The sequence below is a fragment of the Crinia signifera genome, chromosome 8 (assembly GCF_055691185.1).
Source record: "Crinia signifera chromosome 8, ASM5569118v1, whole genome shotgun sequence".
NCBI lineage: Eukaryota > Metazoa > Chordata > Amphibia > Anura > Myobatrachidae > Crinia > Crinia signifera.
This window is the reverse complement of record NC_139224.1, coordinates 27,965,289-27,986,725: the sequence shown is the minus strand read 5'-3', so window position 1 is coordinate 27,986,725 and position 21,437 is coordinate 27,965,289. Positions and strand designations below refer to the sequence as shown.

Here is a 21,437-nt window from a genome sequence, read left to right as displayed (position 1 = left end):
TAATGACTACAAGCATTAACACCTGAACCCAATAGAATCTACTCCTTTACTCATTACTCACTAATAGGACGCTTGTCAGTGCTTTAATTGAAACCATTGCTGCTTCAATTGCTGTAAGGGTTAATGTGTGCAATGCATGTGTTAGGCATGCTTGTAAGGATATATTGGCATCTAATTGATTCCAATTCCAAAGAAGCATTTTTTTATGAGGATAGGTAATTGAATAAGTGGGTCATGTGATGTATTGCAGAATATACATAATAGTGGGTTGTTTGGCGTAAATACTCCGCTTACGTGCGGTAGCACCGCTTGGCTCCCGTTCGGATGCGGTATTCCCGAGCATACTCTGTAATACTCTGTAATACCGTGCAGAATCGGAGTGTTTCTCCCGCACACGCATGGTTTGTATGTCGTCCGTAAACACGCCCTGTTCTTAAAGAGTGAGTCCGTCCGAATGCGGAGGACACGTGGGCGTTTCTACGGACGATGGCCGCACGCGGCAAAACACCGTGGCGTACGGACCGCTCCGTAAGAATGCGGGAATATCCGCACCGATCAGAATAAGGGCCCCTGTCTTATGCATCTTCACTCAGGCTAAGCTCTCCACATTTTGCATAGCATGTAACCCCTGGCAATGAGCACGAAACCCCTGGCAACGAACAGGAAACCTCTGGCAACGAGTATGAAACCACGGCCAATGAGCAGGAACACCCCGGCAATGAGAAAGAAACCCCAGACAAGGAGCATCTAGGCAGTGCCATGGAGAGGGGGGGGATTTTTCCCCATAACCAGGTCTGCTGGACGGGCCTGGGACCCACTCCCCTGCCACAGCACAGCCTCTCTCCCCAGCTTAGCACACGCTGCTCAGTGCAGTGTGCTGAGCTGCAGAGAGAAGCAGGGGCAGTGGCTTTCTTCTCTCTCTCTCCTCACTTATTTAAAAATTTCAGGGGGCGTGGCCACCCCCGCCTTGAGGCCCCACCCCTGCCCGCACAAAGTGGCTGCGGCCCCTCAATTTTACCAGGGCCCGATTGACCTGTCGACGCCCCTGCATGTAGGTAAAAATTATAATCAACGTATGAAGGGAGAAACTTTTTTGGCAGGATTTCAAGTTGGGGAGATCACAGCTGTATCACTCAAATTTGGAGACGGTCTTGTGTACATACTTTTGCCCCTGATGCAATATACTGTAGTAGTGAAAAGCTCTAACAATTATATCACTTCTTACAGTTCACATGGAATACTGGTGCCATTAATCGAACTTACTGCCGTAACAGTTATTTTATTGTAAAATAACATAATAACAAAAAAGAAAGATAATTGAGAAGAGACTTATTATTTAATGTTTATTTAGCCTAACTTGTTTTTTTGAAAACAATTGTCTTAAATACAGTACACCAGACGTCAGTCCCTTGCAAAGGCAAAACATCATGTTAATACTGTAGGTTTAATGACTATATACAACTGCTGAGGTCCTATGAAAGTATGGAAATGGCTGTGGGATATCATCGGAAAGATTGGCAATATCATTTTGATGATCGTTCCTAAACACAAGGTCAATATATTACAATTTCTTATAAAGTGCTTTAGAACTACGGGACAATAAACTTTGTGGAAATTAAATATACTGAGCACTGAGGGGCAGATTTATTAAGCCAGGTGAAGTGATAAAGTGGCTGGTGATAACGCACCAGCCGATTAGCACCTAACTGCTAATTTTCAAACCCAGCCTGTCAATTGATAGTTCCAAGCCGATTGGCTGGTGCGTTATCAGCGGACACTCGGGGGCCGATTTAGACCTGGTCTGAATTCGGGCCCGTCCCCGATGGTGGGGGGCTGTGCGCGCGCATAGTCGCTCATGCGCAAGCCCCCGGAGCGAACGCCTTCGGCGAGCTTCACACTTGCCGGGGCGTTCGCAGAAAGAATTGGCAGCCAGGGGAGCGGTTACTGGGGTCCATCCAGCATTTCATGGGCGTGCCCACAGAAACGGTGGGCCCGCCCATAGAAACATTGGGCATACCCCTGTAAACGCAGGCTTGCCCCTGCCTGCTCGGGACGGTTGGATGATGTCACATGACATCAGTGCCCGCCCACAATTCGGCCATCACCGTGCAGTATAAATGTAAGTCCAGGGTTACTTTTATCAGCGAAGAGAGGAAAAATCATCCGATGTGAGTGACCATCGAATGATATTTGCTCTTTAAAGTTGCATGCGGATGTATAAGGGAACACAGTATAGTGCGGGCATTCATCAGCGAGGGGGGGGGGTGCGTTCGGCAGGGCAGTGGCTACTTGCCCGCTAGGCAGTGAATATACGCAGCCTAGCGAGCAGGTCTGAATGACCTCCTTTATGACGTCACCATGGTTAATAAATCTGCCCCTGAATTCTGTGTTCACAAAAATGCAAATATGATTTTTTTACATATCTGTACAAACCCAAAGCGTATGTATATCCGAGTACGCTACATACAAATGAAATTAAGAATAGCACCAAAAATATCAATGATGATGTAGTAATGCAAAGTACACAGAAGGAAAATCACAGAGTTCCACAAACAGCACAGTAAAAAAAGTAAGACATACTATAAAATAATATAAAATAAAGTAATACCTATAATATAAAGTCTAATATGTAATGGCTTGTAATGTAATGTTAAAACATACTAATTGAAAAGAACAATAAAAAATGCACATTATTATTAATGCAAAAAAAAAAAAAAAGACTTTGGTTTTATAGAAAACCTGAATGATTTTGACTGAAAATACAGTTTGTCGCAGGGTGGGATACTTTATATACATTAAAAGTAAATTACATTTTTAATATAGGTTGCTTCCATCAAAATACATCATATACATAAGTCATGTTCTAGATCAAAATACTTGGAATTTCATGTGAAATCATCAAAATAAAACAATACATCAAATAAATATAATAATAAACAAGAATATACACATATTTAGTATATGTTCCTTTATAGCACATATTTATTCTCATTCTTAGGTATGTCTTGTCTACCAAAATTAGTGTAGCTGACAAACAGCTTAGTCTATGACAGACCTGGCAAACCTGTGCCTGGCCAGTTGTTAAACTTCAAGTCCCAGCATGCCCTGTTGTTAGGAAATGCTGAAACTGTGACAGAGCATGCTGGGATGTGTAGTTTTGTAGGAGCTGGAGATCAGGCATGATCTATGAGGTCATTTTTTTAAATTTAATACTTAATAATTCTGGAAGAAGCAACATAAAAAACATAATTGTTTGGCTTGTTGATGCACTAATTCTTTTTTTTTTATTATTATTTTCATTTTATTTATTTTAAAATATCTAATTGTTATAGTATCCTATTAAATACTGTATTTAAAAATTCCAACATTAAAATAAAAAATAAAAATATATATACCCCTGAATTCTTTAAGACTTTTTCTTGGGTATGCTATAAAAACCCTACTTTTCTGTGGTCAAATATTTGAAACAATGCGAAATAAATTCATATTCCAATGTACAGATGGAGCCGGCTCCCACCAGCCTCCCCCTCAACGGAGCTTTCCCCGGGTCCGCCGCCGCCCCCCCCCGAACCCTGCCCTGCTCCCTGAAGCAGAGACGGGCAGGGAGACGCTACCCAGCTGCCGTGATACTTGGACGTGCATGCGCGTGAGACGCACGCGCGTCCCTATCGCCAGGGACCACAGAATTGTCATAGATTTATTCTATAGAATGAATAGTAAAATGTAACACCTACATTACAGGTTGAGTATCTCTTATCCACAATGCTCGGGACCAGAAGCATTTTGGATAACGGATTATTCCGTATTCCGGAATAATTTTATATTTGAATAAGTTATCTTACATTTATGTTGTACAAACACATGAAATACACACAAATATATTTTTGTTTGTGCATGAAACAATGTTTTAAAATATGAAACAAAGTTTGTGTCCTATCTCATGCACTGACTTTGCCAAGCAATCATTTTCTTGCACATACTGTACTTAGTGCCAGTAATATATAATTTACTCAGCAATGCCAGTTACACATGTCCCCAGTAGTGTTTTTAGCAAGAACTATGGTTTTCCAGAATACTTTGGATAACGGATATTTGGATAAGGGATACTCAACCTGTACTAGTAACATTGACAAATATATGTGTAAAAAGACTATTGGGGAGATGTTTTAAAGCTTGGAGGGAGATAAATGGGGTGATTCTGGTCCGCTTGCTAAGTAGCGGTCATCTGCTGCTTAGTGAGCGGCTTACGCCACCCGCCGGGTGGAGGTACGCCCGGCCACTGTGAATCCTCTCGGGTATATGCGAATGGATGTGTACGCTGGGAAAAATCAGTTGGTCGCCGACCATCGATTTTTCCCCTGTTAGCAAATAACGGTCTATACTGACTTTTATACTGACTTTTATTTGGCTCCGAAATGTCAGAGAACGGGGCGGGCGCTGACGTCATGTGATGTCAGCCACCCGCCCCGTGCAGGGTTTGTCATGCCTGCATTCGCATGGGTACGATGAAGGGTTTTTCTTGGCGCACCCCTGTCTGCCCTGATGTGTGCAAATGCATCGGCGACTGTGAAAGAGGGTGGTGCCCATGCGCATAATCAGGCCTGCGCAGTCCCCAAAACATCGGAACGTGGGCCGAATTTGGGAAACAAAACAAATGAACTGAATCAGGCCCAAGGTACCAACCAATCAGCTCCTAACTGTCATTTCTCAAACATGGCCTGTAACATGACAGAACCTGATTGGCTGGTACTTTATCTTCTACTTTACTCTCCCCCTCTATATATACATATGTTCATGTCTTTACACGTGACAGTGTATAAAACAAAAATTTCCCTTGTGATTACAACCTCATCAAAAAGATCTTAATCGAAGATCTATTATGTTTCTGATACTTTTACCGATATATTTGTGATGTCATTGATAGCTTTTTTATATAAGCCATCTTATCTTTTATAGTTATCGGGCTTTTAAACTTTCACTGAATTGAAACTGGTATTTAGCTATCACGGAAAATGATGTTGTCAAAGGAATAATTGAATGAAGCCCGTTCTTTTCAAAAAAGAAAAACATTCCGGTGCAACACTGAATTGGTTGTACGTAGGAGGCCCTAATGGATTTATATGACAATTGACAAAAGGTGTCTAAAGCGTCACTAAGTGCAGTGTCCAAAATAAAAAATAACTTTGTACCTATAATAATGAAGACCGATAACAAATGAATGATGGATACAATTCCACCTGTCATTATTTTACAAAATAAAACATATTTATAGTCATACCGAACTCCAAGGTCCTGTATTCCACGCTGAATCTGAAGGACAATGATGTGTGTTACATTGCTCGCGGTCCGGGGGTTTATCGAGCACTTCGCAGCTGAGGTCATTAAATCGCTCCCCATTGGGTCTCTGACACACCACTAGTCTTGTCCTTGTTCCAGCACCACATTTTTTGGAACACTAGAAAATTAAGAAAAGTATACAAGATAAATATCTTTTGGTGGCATGTTAAAATAAATCATTTAATACAAACAGCGGATTATAATTACTGTAAGGTCAATTTGTCGTTACAAATTTTGTAAGTGAAAATACATCGAGGTCAAATTCAATTACCCACTTGTGGTCTATTCTCTTCTCTAGAAGTGCCGGAGATATTTATTTAGAGAACTGTGATCAACATCCAAGCAGTCTCGAGACAGCAGTTATTGCCTGAGCTTGCGAGCAAAGGTCTTCGGACTGCTTGAGGGCTTTGTCATAGGTCTCTTATTAAATGGCTTCTGGCATTTTACCTGGGAGAAGAAACTGCACAACACAACCCATGGGTACTAGACTCACATCAATAAAATCAGGTGCATACACATTAACCAGAGAGTAATGTCTGAGAGGCCACAACATGGCAGAAACGGGACTTCCCTTTCAATACTTCTGAACTTTGGGTGCTTAGCAAAAGTGACAAGCTCCAGTGGGACCATAGGCACCTTTGAGGACAAATCCCACTCACCCTTAATAGTGTAGGGGTTTGACGATGTTGACCCTGTAAGTTGACTTCCTGTCTTGATCAATATGGCCAGTTTGACCATGTCGACCCTGTGAGTCTACCTTCTGTCTCGATCAATATGGCCTGTCAACCCAACGATCCACACCCTTTATAAGGGAGACAACCCAAACATCGCCAGCCTGGACTAAATGGAAGCTGGTGTGGCTCCCCTGTTTTAATTTTGGACTGTGCTGTAGCCCCGCCTCTGAAGCCGCCACTGACCGCACCATTTACAATGATAAATGAGACTAATGTTTGGTTGTATGCAGTTGACTAGAATAAACGTACCTCTCCCCAATTTCCATAAGCCCACTGGGGGCATGGTCCGGATTCACACGGACGTTGTTCAGCAGGTTTACTTCTTTCCTCACAGTTGCCTGCTGGATAACCATTTTCATCTTGGCATACCACCACGCGGCGTTGGAAGCCACCGGCACATGTGCTAGAACACTAAAAAAGATGCATCGAAGAAATAAAACATTTAGTGTTTGTGACAAGAGATTCAATTATGAGTTTATCAAAAATGACCGCTTGTAACTGGTAAAGACCAAAGAGAACAATACTTGTTCATATTTGTGCTATGAGCTACTCTGTGACTCTCACTAAACATATTATATAAAATCAGACTGGCCTCACCATCCCATCATTTTCAAACATTATTTAAATTATATGAATTTTGCAGAAAAATGTCTGCAGGTAGGGAAGGTTAGGGTTAGGCTGCAGAAAGGGATGGTTAGGGTTAGGCTGCAGGGAGGGGAAGGTTAGGGTTAGGCTGCAGGTAGGGAAGGTTAGGGATAGGCTGCAGGTAGGGAAGGTTAGGGTTAGGCTGCAGGTAGGGAAGGTTAGGGTTAGGCTGCAGTTAGGGAAGATAGGGTTAGGCTGCAGGTAGGGAAGGTGAGGCTGCAGGTAGGGAAGGTTAGAGTTAGGCTGCAGGTAGGGAAGGTTAGGCTGCAGGTAGGGAAGGTTAGGCTGCAGGTAGGGAAGGTTAGGGTTAGGCTGCAGGTCGGGAAGGTTGCGCTTCAGGTAAGGAAGATTAGGCTGCAGGTAGGGAAGGTTAGGGTTAGGCTGCACGGAGGGGAAGGTTAGGGTTAGGCTGCAGGTAGGGAAGGTTAGGGATAGGCTGCAGGTAGGGAAGGTTAGGGTTAGGCTGCAGGTAGGGAAGGTTAGGGTTAGGCTGCAGTTAGGGAAGATAGGGTTAGGCTGCAGGTAGGGAAGGTGAGGCTGCAGGTAGGGAAGGTTAGAGTTAGGCTGCAGGTAGGGAAGGTTAGGCTGCAGGTAGGGAAGGTTAGGCTGCAGGTAGGGAAGGTTAGGGTTAGGCTGCAGGTCGGGAAGGTTGCGCTTCAGGTAAGGAAGGTTAGGCTGCAGGTAGGGAAGGTTAGGGTTAGGCTGCAGGTAGGGAAGGTTAGAGTTAGGCTGCAGGTAGGGAAGGTTAGGGTTAGGCTGCAGGTAGGGAAGGTTAGGGATAGGCTGCAGGTAGGGAAGGTTAGGGTTAGGCTGCAGTTAGGGAAGGGTAGGGTTAGGCTGCAGGTAGGGAAGGTGAGGCTGCAGGCAGAGAAGGTTAGAGTTAGGCTGCAGGTAGGGAAGGTTAGGCTGCAGGTAGGGAAGGTTAGGGTTAGGCTGCAGGTCGGGAAGGTTGCGCTTCAGGTAAGGAAGGTTAGGCTGCAGGTAGGGAAGGTTAGGGATAGGCTGCAGATAGGGAAGGTTAGGCTGCAGGTAGGGAAGGTTAGGCTGCAGGTAGGGAAGGTTAGGGTTAGGCTGCAGGTCGGGAAGGTTGCGCTTCAGGTAAGGAAGGTTAGGCTGCAGGTAGGGAAGGTTAGAGTTAGGCTGCAGGTAGGGAAGGTTAGGGATAGGCTGCAGATAGGGAAGGTTAGGCTGCAGGTAGGGAAGGTTAGGCTGCAGGTAGGGAAGGTTAGGGTTAGGCTACAGGGGGGTGGTTAGGGTTAGGCTGCAGATAGGGAAGGTTAGGCTGCAGGTAGGGAAGGGTAGGCTGCAGATAGGGATGGTTAGGGTTAGGCTGCACATAGGGAAGTTTAGGGTTAGGCTGCAGGTAGGGAAGGTTAGGCTGCAGGTAGGGATGGTTAGGGTTAGGCTGCGCATAGGGAAGTTTAGGGTTAGGCTGCACATAGGGAAGTTTAGGGTTAGGCTGCAGGTAGGGAAGGTTAGGGTTAGGCTGCAGATAGGGATGGTTAGGCTGCAGGGAGGGGTACGTTAGGGAAAGGTTAGGGTTAGGCTGCAGGTAGGGACGGTTAAGGTTAGGCTGCAGGTAGGGACTGGGTATGGGATATGGGTTAGGCTGCAGGTAGGGAAGGTTGGGCCTAACTCTTTCCCTCCCCCCTGAGAGGTAACTACCTACAATGTTCAAAAATGCATGAATTCTCCACCAACAGCAAAAAATGAATTGATGAATAGGCCACTGAATATATCAGCTTCCTGCCTGGTGCCTCTTCCATTTACTGTATAAAACGAATGTTTTAAGTACAGGTAGATGAATGTTTATGGTGTCGGGAGATCTCCAAGCTCAAGATCCCACGTCCTTAATTGTTTAGTAACCATCTAGACCTCTGGAGGTATGAAGTGGACATTGGGGTCCCAAGTGAGGATATTGGATGTAAATTTGGAAAATAAAAGTCATTAACTAGTGATGAAGTCATACCAAGGTGAAACCTGCTATCTGACCCTCTTTATGGACAGATAAGCTTATATATATATATATATATATATATATATATATATCTGCAGACAGCTCTTGTCCAGCATTCTCCACATAGATCAGAAATTGAGCTGTTTGTAGAAATCTATTTTGCCGATACCTACACGCACCGTACCCATTCTACAGCTGAACATCTGATACTGTGAATCAGACTTGGTGGATCAGGCCATCTTTATTGCACAGATCTCGCCGACAGTTCTTTATTAATGGGATGATCCCTTTAATTCGGGATTTCATGTGCCTGCACCCTAAATAAGGGCATAAAGAAGGTTTTGGATATATCGTGTACTTTTTGAGCCCAATTGGGGAAGCTTTGGATATTTGGAATCTGCCCCACTGAGGGGAAGGTTATTACAGCCTGCAAACCCTGAAGGTGTTACACGCAAGTTCAAGCGTTTGAAATCACACCTAGTGTAAAACCCCTGATGAAGTCTTTTTCAAGACGAAACGCGTCGGGTTATTGATTTAGTTTTTCCGAAAAGGATACAATGTCCTGAGTTGGTCTTTGAAACATAAATAAAGCATTCTGGTTTTATGATTATACATTGTATTGGGTTATTGTACTGTATAAGATTACAAACTGGTGGAAGTTCCATTTGGTGGTAGAAGCGCTCTCTATATTTTCTGTTTTCCATGTTCATTGTTGCCTCCCACTAACAGGGGGGGTCTTAGAGTAGCTGCTACACTATTGGGGCACATGTGGGGTCATTCTTTGGATATATATATATATATATATATATAAATAATCTTTATCTTGTACTTGCGTTTGCATTAAATCTGTGTCTTTTAAATCTTGATATACCCATTGTGGTGATTTTTATGGGACCAGTGTGTTCCTAATAAGGTTATATACACTGGAGTATATGATACCTTTCTTTTTGAATGGTATTCATATAGTACAGTTTAAAAAGATGGCCAGTGAAGAAGCCTAGGATATTGCTACACTGCGGTGATTGTATTATTCAATTAAGAGGGGATACTGGTATCTGGATCTTTTTAAACTGTACTATATGAATGCTGTATTTGAACTAACCATACTAATATGGCCCATTTAAATCTAAGATCCAGGGACTCCACCCCTTCAGGAAGACCTGGTTGGATAAACCATAATAGGTTTTCGTAATATGTCATTATTTCTGATTTTACCTTCTAAGGAAATACTAATTGCGATACAAGATTAATGATAACATTCTTGTCATACCCCTGATGAAGTCGTTCTGACGAAACGCGTTGTGTTTCAATAAAGAACTTTTTATCCAGAACGAAGTCTACGTTTCATTTTGGAAGACAACAAAGAATTGCTATACAAAGTGTGATTGGTGCATCACTTGGTTTTGGTTATAACTGTATAATTGACTAGGTGGTATGATATCTAGCGCTCTCTGATAAACCCATTTATATATATATATATATATATATATATATATATATATATATATATATATATATATATACCCCTGTGCTTCAGCTTGGTGTATCATAACACCCCTAGCACACTAGTAGACGCTCCCCTCTTCTTTCAATAGTGGTAATATTTGTCCTATTAAGCACTGTTTTAAATAAGAAATAGTATCATTCCTTTCCTGTTTGACACAGTTATGGCATTTCCAATGACTACTTCACATAGACACTTACTGGAAAGACTATATTGGTGAATTAACACAAGCATCAATGAACATATAACCAGAGCATGAAGGAAAGGTATACTATGCAAGAAACTTACCGCTCCCCATGGACCTATTCTCCACTGGTTTCCCACTGAACTGGGGGAACGGGCATTGTTCCTGTTCAGAATGGTCAGCACCGGGTTTGATCGTATTTTGTGGTCTATATTGGGGTAAGAATGAACAGATCTTCCATAGTCATGGTTGACGTAGTGACAAGGAGACATGGAACATTCCTGGTCAGTCTGTGGAATATCCTCCGGGTCACATTCGTTTCGATCAACGGTCAAACCAAGGAAGTCCACGCAGACAACTTGCCTCATTGCTTTGCCCTGGCCACAAGATACGGAGCACTGTAATGAAAATGTAAGAACGTCAAAATAGTTTACACTATAAAACTGTCCTCTCTGCTAAATCAAAGGGACAATTATGAATCCTAATCCTTTTCTGCTTCCAGGTGAATTTGACACCATTGAGCACTCATCTCCACTCTATCAGCCAATGTGACAGAGCACTCTTGTGTTTCACCTTCTACTTTTCCAACCACTCCTCTGTCTCTACACCTTCCTCTACCTCCTATACCACTTCCTGCTCCAAGGTGCCGTCCTTGGTTACCTATGGTGCCCAACTTGCATGCAACTCTGGATTGCCCGCCGTCAGTATCACTAAAACAGAAGTCATTGTCTTTCATCTTTGCATAAGCCTCCTTCCCTCTCTGATGACAATATCCACCTCTCCTCTGTCCCCCAAGTCATCCTAGACTTTACCCTGTCTTTCACCCCCATGTTTAATCCCTTGTACAATCTTGATGCTTCCACTTTAACATTTACAGGATTAGACATTTTATCACCCTGGGAACTAACATTTATGCCCTGGTCATCTGTCACCTTAATCGCTTTAAGTTGAACATACATGTTGCGATAGAACCGCGTGATGCGATGCGTGCTCCCGCGGGCATCACAACGCACAGTACAAAAGTTATGTGCTGCACATACTTTTTTAACTGCCTGTGGATCGCATTGCATCGTATGCAAAACACATGTGATGCAATGCGATCCAGCCCAAAACAGGTGCGATCATCGCACCGTGTATGGGCACCTTAAGCCTTCTCATCAAGCCTTCTGATCTGCCACCTCATCCCTCTTCAGTCTATCCCCAGTACAACTTGCCCCTCTACCAGTCCCTCAACTGGGTGTGGTATATGGTTCTGACAGTCTGGATCTCGACAGTCAATAGCACGACGTCGGGATCCCGACTGGCCGGACTCAGACAGCATGGTGAGCGCAACAAAGCCCCTTGCAAGCTCGCTGCGACCACCACGCTCCATCCCTCTAAGGGGGTTGTGAACCCTGGATGAAGGAGAATAGCAGGTGGCCATTGGGAACCCGGCTGTCTGTGTTTTAACAGTCGGGACCCCATCCGACACCCCCTCAATTAACCTGCCCCTTTAGCTCTGCCAAAAATTGCTGCCTCACTTCCTCCTTGGTGACCTCCCACTATCAATATTTCTCTTGTACTGCACTCAACCTCTAGAATGATCTCTCACAACCATGTCTTTTCAGCCTCCAGCCATCAAAAGTGTTTTTAATATACACCTTTATTCACCATGTTACATCTACCCCACCTGCAGTGTAGCATGGTTTTGCCCACTTGCTTGCTTTTTTCTGCATGTTTCCTTGGTGTGACTAATGACATCACCTGGTATTATAGTCATGGTGTGTACATACGGTCGATTAGGCTTGCTATTCGATCCCGATGCGATCAGATCGCATTGGAATCGAATTGCACGGCAAGCCACCCGACATGCATACGATTTTGACTATATAGTACAAATCTGCACTATATAGTCGTTGCTGCCCTGTCTATCTGGGTTTAGATTTGTGCTGTCCCCGAAGCGCGCATCAGGATTGCAAGGTAAAAAACCTGTGCGATCTGCATGCAATCCTGATGCTGGATTGTACAATGTGTACATACCATCAGTGCCACCAAGAGAGGAAGGGAGAGGGTACTAATTACCTGGGCCCAGATATGATGGAGGGGCCCAGTGGGCCCCTTGCTACATTACTTTGCATCATCATTAGCTCTTCTCAACCCAGAACATGCTACTATGTGCTGGGCTGCAGTGTGACCACGGAGGTGCTTAATTACGATCTTCTCTTTATTTTATTCTAAGGGTACATGGCCACACCTCCCGTGATTAGGCCACACCCCCTGAGAAGTACTGAGGCCCGGTAAGGCCCTCCACTGCCCTGATTATAGGTCAATGTGGGTGTTCCAGCCCTAGTACATTTAGATAGTCACATGGATGTACACCACGGGATATACTGATACTATAATTAGCTTAAAGTCACAGATGCAACTACAGCAAAATAACCTAAAGCAGTCACAGCCCAGCTCTTTATCCATGAAAAAAACATACAATCAAATGTAGACTTACAGAGCTCCACTCCAGTGCATTCCACTGTCCGCAGGGGGTCACTGTACACACTTCAGTGGCGGAGGGCTTTGGCAGGTGCAAGCACGTTGATTCATCCGCTACTGAGCCTTGATCATCCCGACAGCTGACGTATCTCATTCTCGTCCCTTTTCCACAAGTTGCTGAGCACTGGCAGATATTGGAAACGTTATTAGGAAATAACAGGAATCATTTCCCAAGATGCCTCCAGCAAAATCCTACTTATATAAAATATAGATTTTTTTTTTAACCTCTACTTTTTTGGCCAGGGGGGTGAAAGAATAATAGTTCTAAAGAACACAATAGAATGCTAACTAATTAAATCTGGAAATAAAAACATGTCTTATAAATTAACGAGAGAAGCTGTCAGCCCATGTCTGCAAGAAGCTATTTAGAAAGCTTTTCCAAGTGCTTGATGTGCACTAGTTATAGTGGTTGCCGAGGGTGACACTATTCATTTGTATTGTATGTACTGTGATAGGATCCATCCCTTTCCTCTGTGTATATACTTTTTTTCTACAAATGCCAACACATTCAAATTTCACAAAAGACAATGCAAACAGTAAGAAATAAATAAGTAAGAAACAAACTAAGAACTAAATGTACAGTACCAGCGTTTTGGAGCAGCGACACACAGGCACTGGGTGAGATGCACGGAGCTTCAAAAGTTGATAGGTGATAAAAAAACAACCAACCTATCAGCTCCTGGCTGACATTTTTCAAAAACAGTCTGACATAGCAGGTAGGAGCTGATTGGCTGGCTGTTTATCACTCTCCGTTTTATCACTTTTGAAGCTTAGTGCATCTGGCCCACTGTGTACTTCTGAGATTGACAGAGGTGCAGAATACCGGCCGATCTTGGAGTTTTCTTTTTAAGCGCCAATCATTTACAATGCAAAACCATTTCCTCTAAATGACGGTCGCTTTATATATAAAAAAAAAAGATCTGCAGAAATCTCACCCCTTCCTGTAATCTATACATTTCCTCTTTAGAGAGAGATAAAGATCAGAGAGGTAAAGTATCAACCAATCAGCTCTTGTAATTTTTTCCAAGCTCAGCATGGAACATGGCATTTAGGAGCTTATTAGCTGGTATTTATCACTCTCCCTCCTTCTTGTCTACTCTCCCAGATGCGCAGAAAGCACGGCAGGTCTCCTGGAGGCCCCCTACAGGCTCCCCCCCCAGACTGCTTAGGGTCATGATTCATGCTTATCGCATTCAACGCCCACTTTATAATACCAGTAATGTCGCCGTTGTATATTGTGGGAGGGGCCAAAATTACAACAAGTGCACCTCTCATTTGGCTACGCCAGGCCCTACACAGCAAATGTGCTAACACTCTAGAAAGTGAGAGGCCAACTTGTGAATGAGTTTTAGCTATTTAAACTCATTGTATATGATAAATGGTGCTCTATCCAATCTGCTCCTAACTGTCATGTGTAATATATATATATATATTTTATGCAAATGTAACAAACACGGATCAGACATGCTGACGTGTTGGTCGCAGTAACGCTAGCAGAAACTATAAAAAAAGAAACAACACACATTCCGTGACGTGTGCTGAGTCTGGCTGTTCAAAGGCTGGTATGGCAGTAATTACAGTATATTCCTTTCATAAGGTCAAATCTATACAGCCAGATTTATACATTCTGCACATGGCCCGAGAGAAGTGCGCATGGGGCACTAAGCAGAGAATAATCTGCTCTGTGTACACAATAAAATAAAGACATCAATCCGCCGTAAACGGATCCAGGCAGCCCGGGAGCTGACGCAGAAGACAGTCAGGAGAACTGTCTGAGGCAGAGAAGGGTAATATAGTAATATATTAGTAAACCGCACTTACAGGTGTCCAAGATCCAAATCTCCACTGTGTCTTGCTGTCGACAATCTGTTTGGTTTCTGGAACGCCCGGGCACGCAGCTGCTTCACAGTCCTGTAAGATCAGTTTGGTATATTAGCTTTTTGTAGTTAATGCCTTTCTGAACTTATTGCTAAGAAAAATCCTCTTCATTTTGGGATTCTCAGTGGGGACAATCATAGGACTCCTATATGGACCGTCCTTCACAGATCAGGTTTGACACACTAGAACTTTCATTTACTTCAAAAAGTGTTAAAGTGGAGAGTGATAAACAACCAGCCAATCAGCTCCTACCTGTCATTTTTTAAACCCAGCCTGTAACATGACAGGTTGGAGCTGATTGGCTGGCTGTTTATCACTCTCCATTCTATAACATTTTGAAGCTTAGTGCATCTAACCCACCATCGTTACTCTTGGGAATAGATTACAGTTATGTAGAAATGATCAGTTCAACCCAATGTTTCTATATGTATCCAGATTTTGTTCTGCGAGGTCAAGCACAGTGCTCCCTATGCCGTTTGGGGCCAGGGCGCTGGCAGGCAGCATTCTGAAAAACACAGACGTTGGCCTGTTTTCAAGGCGTGCTAATGCCAAGGCCTGCATCTTCCGATGCGTTTTATGGATTTCGCATCAGATATACATTGAAAGACACAATCCTTTCAAAAAGTTGGTTGGGTGATAGAACTATAGACAAGCCCAGTCCTTTGTATTTACAGAATTCGATGATAGAGTCTCAATCATTGGGCCTAATGCAAGTCAATCACAGCAACGCCTGCTGAGGCTTCTCACAATTAGACTGTGTACAATAAACAGCAAACACGTGTGAGCCATGCATACGCACCTTGGGGCTATGAGAGCTGGTATCTAAAAGATAGGTCGACAGAAGTGGCAGCACCAAAGGGACGGGCTGTAGCACAGTTCTAAATTCAAATAGGGGAGCCGCACCAACTGCCAGTGAGTCCTTTTGGAATGACAGTTGGTGGCAGTGAGTGTGGCTCACCTATCTGAATTTGGAACGGTGCTACAGCCCCCCTCTGGTGCCGCTACTGGTTGACAGTGTATAGGTTGACAGTCAACTTGCATGGTCAACATGCGTCAGGTTGACAGGCACAATAGGTCGCAAGATGAAAGGTTGTCAGGTACAAAAGGTTGACATTGACAGAAAGTCGACATGAAAATGGCCGACACACATTTCTTTGCTGTCATTTGCCATATTTCATCACATATAACCATAATCAATGCGAACGTGTCCCCTCGCTCTACTACTGCTATGCCTGCCACCGATTACTATTACGTGGATGGGAAATCAAGCAAAAGTTGCTGAACTGAACTTGAATCCCTGCCGACCTTACCCACTATCTAGCTGTTACCTGTCAACCTATTGTCCCTGTTTACCTAGACGCTGTAGATCTTCTATAACATGTATTTAAGTAGCTGGTTCACTTAGTGGGCACGATTCAGACCTGAACGTACAGCTGCCCATGCGTACGGTTTGCGGTACACATGTGTAAGGCCATGCCGCAATGAACTCCTGCAACTACTTCTGACCACTGGCCATTCCCAAGGTGATTGACAGGGAGTGGGCGTGTGTGGGCGGAAACCGACCGTCTTTAGAGAGTGCCAAGAAAAACGCTGAGCGTGCTGAAAGAAACGCTGTGTCAGGGGAAACACAGGGGTGCCAAAGCCTGCTAGGGGAGGGTGTGTGACATCAGCAGCAGCCCGGATGTGCCTGTATTCATCGCAGCCACCATATAAGTCCTGGGCTACACTGTGGAAGCGATGAGTTCGGTCCAGTGTAAAAATCATTTGATGGCGAGACTGTTGCAAAGGTTTGGGAAATTTTTGCTCTGGTGCAAACAGATGTGCAGCCACACACATCTATTCGAACAGGGTGGACATTCATTTGCAAGGCGGGATTTCTCTCTAGCGGGGCAGGCTAAACTGATCACCGGCGATGCACATTCACGGCTTTGCGATCAGGTCTGAAGCAGACTCAGTGTGTGGATGGAGCTCTCCAGCTGTGAAAAACATGGTTCCGGGAGGCAATTGGGTTTCTACCAATGTGCGTCCATACACATAAAGCCATGCGGACACTAGTAAATGGGATACGGTCATTTGGTCTACAGCATGATGGTCGATAATCATTAGGTCGACACCATTATGTCGACATGGGAAAATGTCAACATGGACCTAGGTCGACGTGGTAAAAGGTCGACATGGTTCTAGGTCGAAAGGTCATTAGTTCGACTGGCCGTTAGTTCGACAAGTCATTAGTTCGACAATGTCTAGGTCGACAGTCAAAAGGTCGACATGGGATTTTTCACTGGTTTTTGAGCCGACATGTGCCGACCATCCACTAGGGCGTGGTGGGAGAATAAAATAGTGTGCCCGACGCATTGCGCGGCGAGGGGTGCACTTGAAACTGTGTCCGTGTTGACATTCAGGTAAAAAAACTGTAAATACCCTATGTCGACCTTTTCACTGTCGACATAGACATTGTCGAACTAATAACCGGTCGAACTAATTACCTTTCGACCTAGAACCATGTCGACCTTTTCCCATGTCGACCTAGACACACGTCAACATTTTCCCGTGTCGACCTAATGGTGTCAACCTAATGACTGTCAACCATCATGCTGTAGACCAAATTATCCCAACCCCTAGTAAATATGGCCGCCACACATACTTCCAAAGTCAACCCATTTATTTGTATTTCCCAATTCATGGCAACGCAGCTTCAGTGTATGTACTAGTATTCACTAGTACTATTTTTTTTCATTGAATAATCTTTATTTGTTTTTCAAGAGAGAGCAAAACAGAACAACAATTACTATGTCTAATACCATTTTTGTTTCTTATTCTGCTGCAATTAACAAGACAGATTTGTGACAAAAAGGTCAGGAAGCAAGGGATAAATCTCACCTGGGTGTCCGTGGGGCGAGTTGCTGCGTTGCAGTCACTGTCGTCAACTACAGCTCCGTAAGAGCCCACAACGCATTTCACCGCCCTCATCTGATACCCCGCTCCACAGGCGGCTGTACACTACAAATAAAGGTACACGGACTATACATCAATTCCGTGGATTCAGGGCAATATATTTAAGCATTTCAGAACAGTTTAAGTAAATGTATAGATTTTTCTTTCTGCTTGACTCATTCCATTGCAAATGTAGGTCAACTGTCTAACCTACTGGCGAGGATTACACGCATCATTTGCTGCCTCTCAATGTAGAAGTAAAATATCTGAAATAACTTCACAAACTCCGCTCTGTGGGTTTTAGAAGTAAACTTGCTTTTTAAATCCCTAATCCTAGCAAGTAGAATTATTATACGGAGAAATAGCCAGAACATAAAGCAGCCTATGCAGGAGCAGAGTGATAAGCAGGGTAGAGGAGAACCAAAGTCATCCAATATTGGACGTTAATGCTGTTAACCATTAGGGGGCGCACTAGTGTGAACCGCAATTAAATAGGATCACAATAAATATACCGATGCTGATGAAACAACTATGATGCATTACATATAATAAGTAAATGTGCATCTTTGGTTTAATAACACATTTCACATAGATACTGAGACTAAAGAGGTTGTACCTGTCCCCATAGGCCGACTTGCCATGATGCACATTCCTGTTGCTGACAAGTCTGCACAGAGACGGGCTTCGTCTGAGGATCGCAAAATCTGTCATTCACTCTGCCTTCTCCAAACTGGCACCATGTCTGCCGATGTTTGTGTCCCTTCCCACAGGTAACGAGGCACTGCAAAAAGAGACATTATAATGGAAAACCTATCTCCTCGTATGGCCCTGTACAATTGCATGTCATTACTGTAGGAGTGATGCAGTGGCAGATCCAGGTGTGGGAATGCAACACAGTTCACTATTCAAATAGGGAAGACACGCCCAATGCTAGTGAGTCAGTCTGGATTGGCAGTTGGAGGCAGTGGGTGTGGCTCCCCTATTGGAATTTTGAACTGTGCTGCAGCCTCACCACTGGAGTGCTTACTGGTGTGATGAGTATCACAGGTTTTACCTATTGGGAATGTTTAAAGGGAATATCCACATTCAGACATTCTTCTCTGAAACCTACGTAGAACAATGATTGAAATACCCCTGATGATTCTGTCACAGATGTGTTTTCTCTAGGCATGGCGGCCAGTAGTATTTACATGGTGTTGGACCATTGTTGGTGGAACAGTAGAATAGCAACAGATGGCCAAAAAGAATACCTTAGGAGTCATTAAGTAAGATGTTAGTCTTGAATCTATGGAAAGACCACACAGGCCTGGTCTGGGGTGGTTGGATCCATGAGAATGTCACAGAAAAATCCACATGCGGGGCACTGTAGATGGCAGCCTAGCTATGGGTGGGGTTTAACTTGGATCTGCACAGAACTTTGTAGGTATAATATTACATTTGACTAAACTTACATCTGACCAGTCAGCTGTCTTCCATTGTGGACACAGGACGTCACCGCATCGCTGCTCTGTTATCTTGTCCTGCTGGCTACACTTGGCATCATCCACGGTCTCATGGAAGGAATTCACACACTTAGCGATACGTCTCCTTATCCCAGTACCACAACTTTTAGAGCACTGCGCAGGAAGAAGGGACAGACATTTATAAGAATTAGTTGAGAGACAACGTGTTTTACCTTTACCTTGATGCTAGGCTCTGGCTACATGTGCTGTTATGCTATCTACCTGGTCTGTACCGTGATGTGATAATGTACAAGTATTGGAAATGCAATGCTGCACTTTCATTAAAAGATATTTAATAAAGAATGAGATTGGTGACGCCAGCAAATGTTTTGTTTGAGATACCAAGACGGTAATTATTTAGAAAAACCTAAAGTTTGTACTAGATCCATTTATAAAACCAATAACACTCTACTGATTTAAGTGTAATGATGTGACTAGCCATATATTCAAAGTGCAAATACAATACCACTCACTATGGGATATTAGTATACAGGGGCCTAGCCAGAACTTTGTGAGCCCCGTAGCAGCTATTAATGTCATGCCCCCATAATAGTGCCCTAGTTCATTTTCTGAACCATAGTAGTGCCCTAGTTAATATTATGCCCCATAGTATTGCCCTAGTTCATTTTCTGAACCATAGCAATGCCCTAGTTAATGTTATGCCCCATAGTAGTGCCCTAGTTCATTTTCTGAACAATAAGTAGTGCCCTAGTTAATATTATGTCTGGTGGTAGTGCCCTAGTTAATATTATCCCCCATAGTAGTGCCCTAGTTAATGTTTTGCCCCATAGTAGTGCCCTAGTAAATTTTCTGAACCATAAGTAGTGCCCTAGTTAATATTATGCCCCGTAGTAGTGCCCTAGTTAATATTATGCCCCATAGTAGTGCCCTAGTTCATTTTCTAAACAATAGTAATGCCCTAGTTAATGTTATGCCCCACAGTGCTGCCCTAGGTAATGGTATGTCCCCTAATAGTGCCCTATTTAATTTTCTGAAAAATAGTATTGGGCTAGTTAATGTTATGCCCCATAGTAGTTTCCTAGTTCATTTATGCCCCATATTAATGCCCTAGTTTATGTTATGCCACCACTGTAGACAGTGGAGTGATTTTCTGCCACTGTGAATGCATCGCTATCCTTGTGGCAGCGGCCGAGGTGAGGATTTATTTACAAAATGAGTGACAGGAAGGTAATGGGGCAGTTGTGATTCAAACACAAGAATGATGCGACGGTTTCTAGGGTGTAACAACTTGAGGCTGTGATCCCGTATGGAGTTGCAATGGTTCTGACTTCTTACTTCAAGTGGCCATGCTGCATGCCCCTTCCCTTACCATGTCAGTGACTGCACTGGCTGACTGTGACTGGCAGTGACTTTCCATTGGAAATCCTACCTGTGAGACTCAGACACTACAGGGAGTCCCATTGAGAGGTCTTTCCTCCCTCCGAGACTGGCAGACTGGGCTGAGATAAGCAGAGAGCTAGCTTCCGGTAGGAGGCAACGCCCTCCCGTTCCTGCAGTCAAACTCATCTTCTATGGGCTGCAGCTGATGCAGTTCATAGAAACTGGAGTTTTGCATCATGCACAGTCAAGTCGCTGCTGGTGTGCAGTCATCTCTCCAAGCGCCTTTTTCATCTTAAATGTTCTATATTTTATATTACAACTACTGATTATATCAACCAATACTAACTTCTGACCAATCTGAGTAGCTCCATCCTACGATGTTACAGTCCACATAACATTTCTCCTTGCTGTTCGGCTTCTGCAGACCACCGCAGAACCGCTCGTCCACCTTTTCCATCTTCCCCTCCGATTTTATGTACTTTTCACAAAAGAAATCAATGGTTCGGATGCCCGGGCCACACTGGGGGGTGCACTCGCTTTTTCTGGCCACGTGCCACCTAGGAAAAGGCTGTTGTTAACATTTGCCAGATCTGGTGGCCAAAAGCGGTTTCTACAGATCTCAGTACTCATTACCTTAATTCACAGTCAGTGTTACAGGGCTCCGTAATAAGCTCGGGTTGAGGAATTCGATCACATCTTTGATCTGAGACCACCAGTTGGTCAGAGTCTCTTGTGCATACAGGCTTCCGTTTCTGTTCTCCTGGGGAAAGCAATAAAGCAAATACCTTTCCCATTATATGCCAGCGATTGCAGTCTGCACTTTATACTTCACTTTTGACACTTACATTTCAAATGAGACTAAATAGAAGCAGAACTCAGAACCATATGGACAATG

General features: G+C 43.8%; 1 protein-coding gene across 3 annotated transcripts in view; it reads right to left on the bottom strand.

The window, feature by feature from the left end:
* Positions 1-21,437, bottom strand: part of ADAMTS9 (ADAM metallopeptidase with thrombospondin type 1 motif 9) — a 237,736-nt gene that overhangs the window by 87,609 nt on the left and 128,690 nt on the right. For all 3 annotated transcript variants that reach the window (XR_014454314.1, XM_083156037.1, XM_083156038.1), the window contains exons 19-28: positions 21,176-21,302; positions 20,889-21,099; positions 19,151-19,315; positions 18,316-18,480; positions 17,646-17,765; positions 14,709-14,798; positions 12,844-13,011; positions 10,466-10,759; positions 6,321-6,482; positions 5,279-5,455 (exon numbers count right to left, since the gene is read on the bottom strand). Coding sequence is in view for 2 of the 3 variants with exons in the window: in XM_083156037.1 (XP_083012163.1) it covers positions 5,279-5,455; positions 6,321-6,482; positions 10,466-10,759; positions 12,844-13,011; positions 14,709-14,798; positions 17,646-17,765; positions 18,316-18,480; positions 19,151-19,315; positions 20,889-21,099; positions 21,176-21,302 (1,679 nt within the window). In the remaining variant the exon portion in view is untranslated. The remainder of the gene's footprint in view (positions 1-5,278; positions 5,456-6,320; positions 6,483-10,465; positions 10,760-12,843; positions 13,012-14,708; positions 14,799-17,645; positions 17,766-18,315; positions 18,481-19,150; positions 19,316-20,888; positions 21,100-21,175; positions 21,303-21,437) is intronic.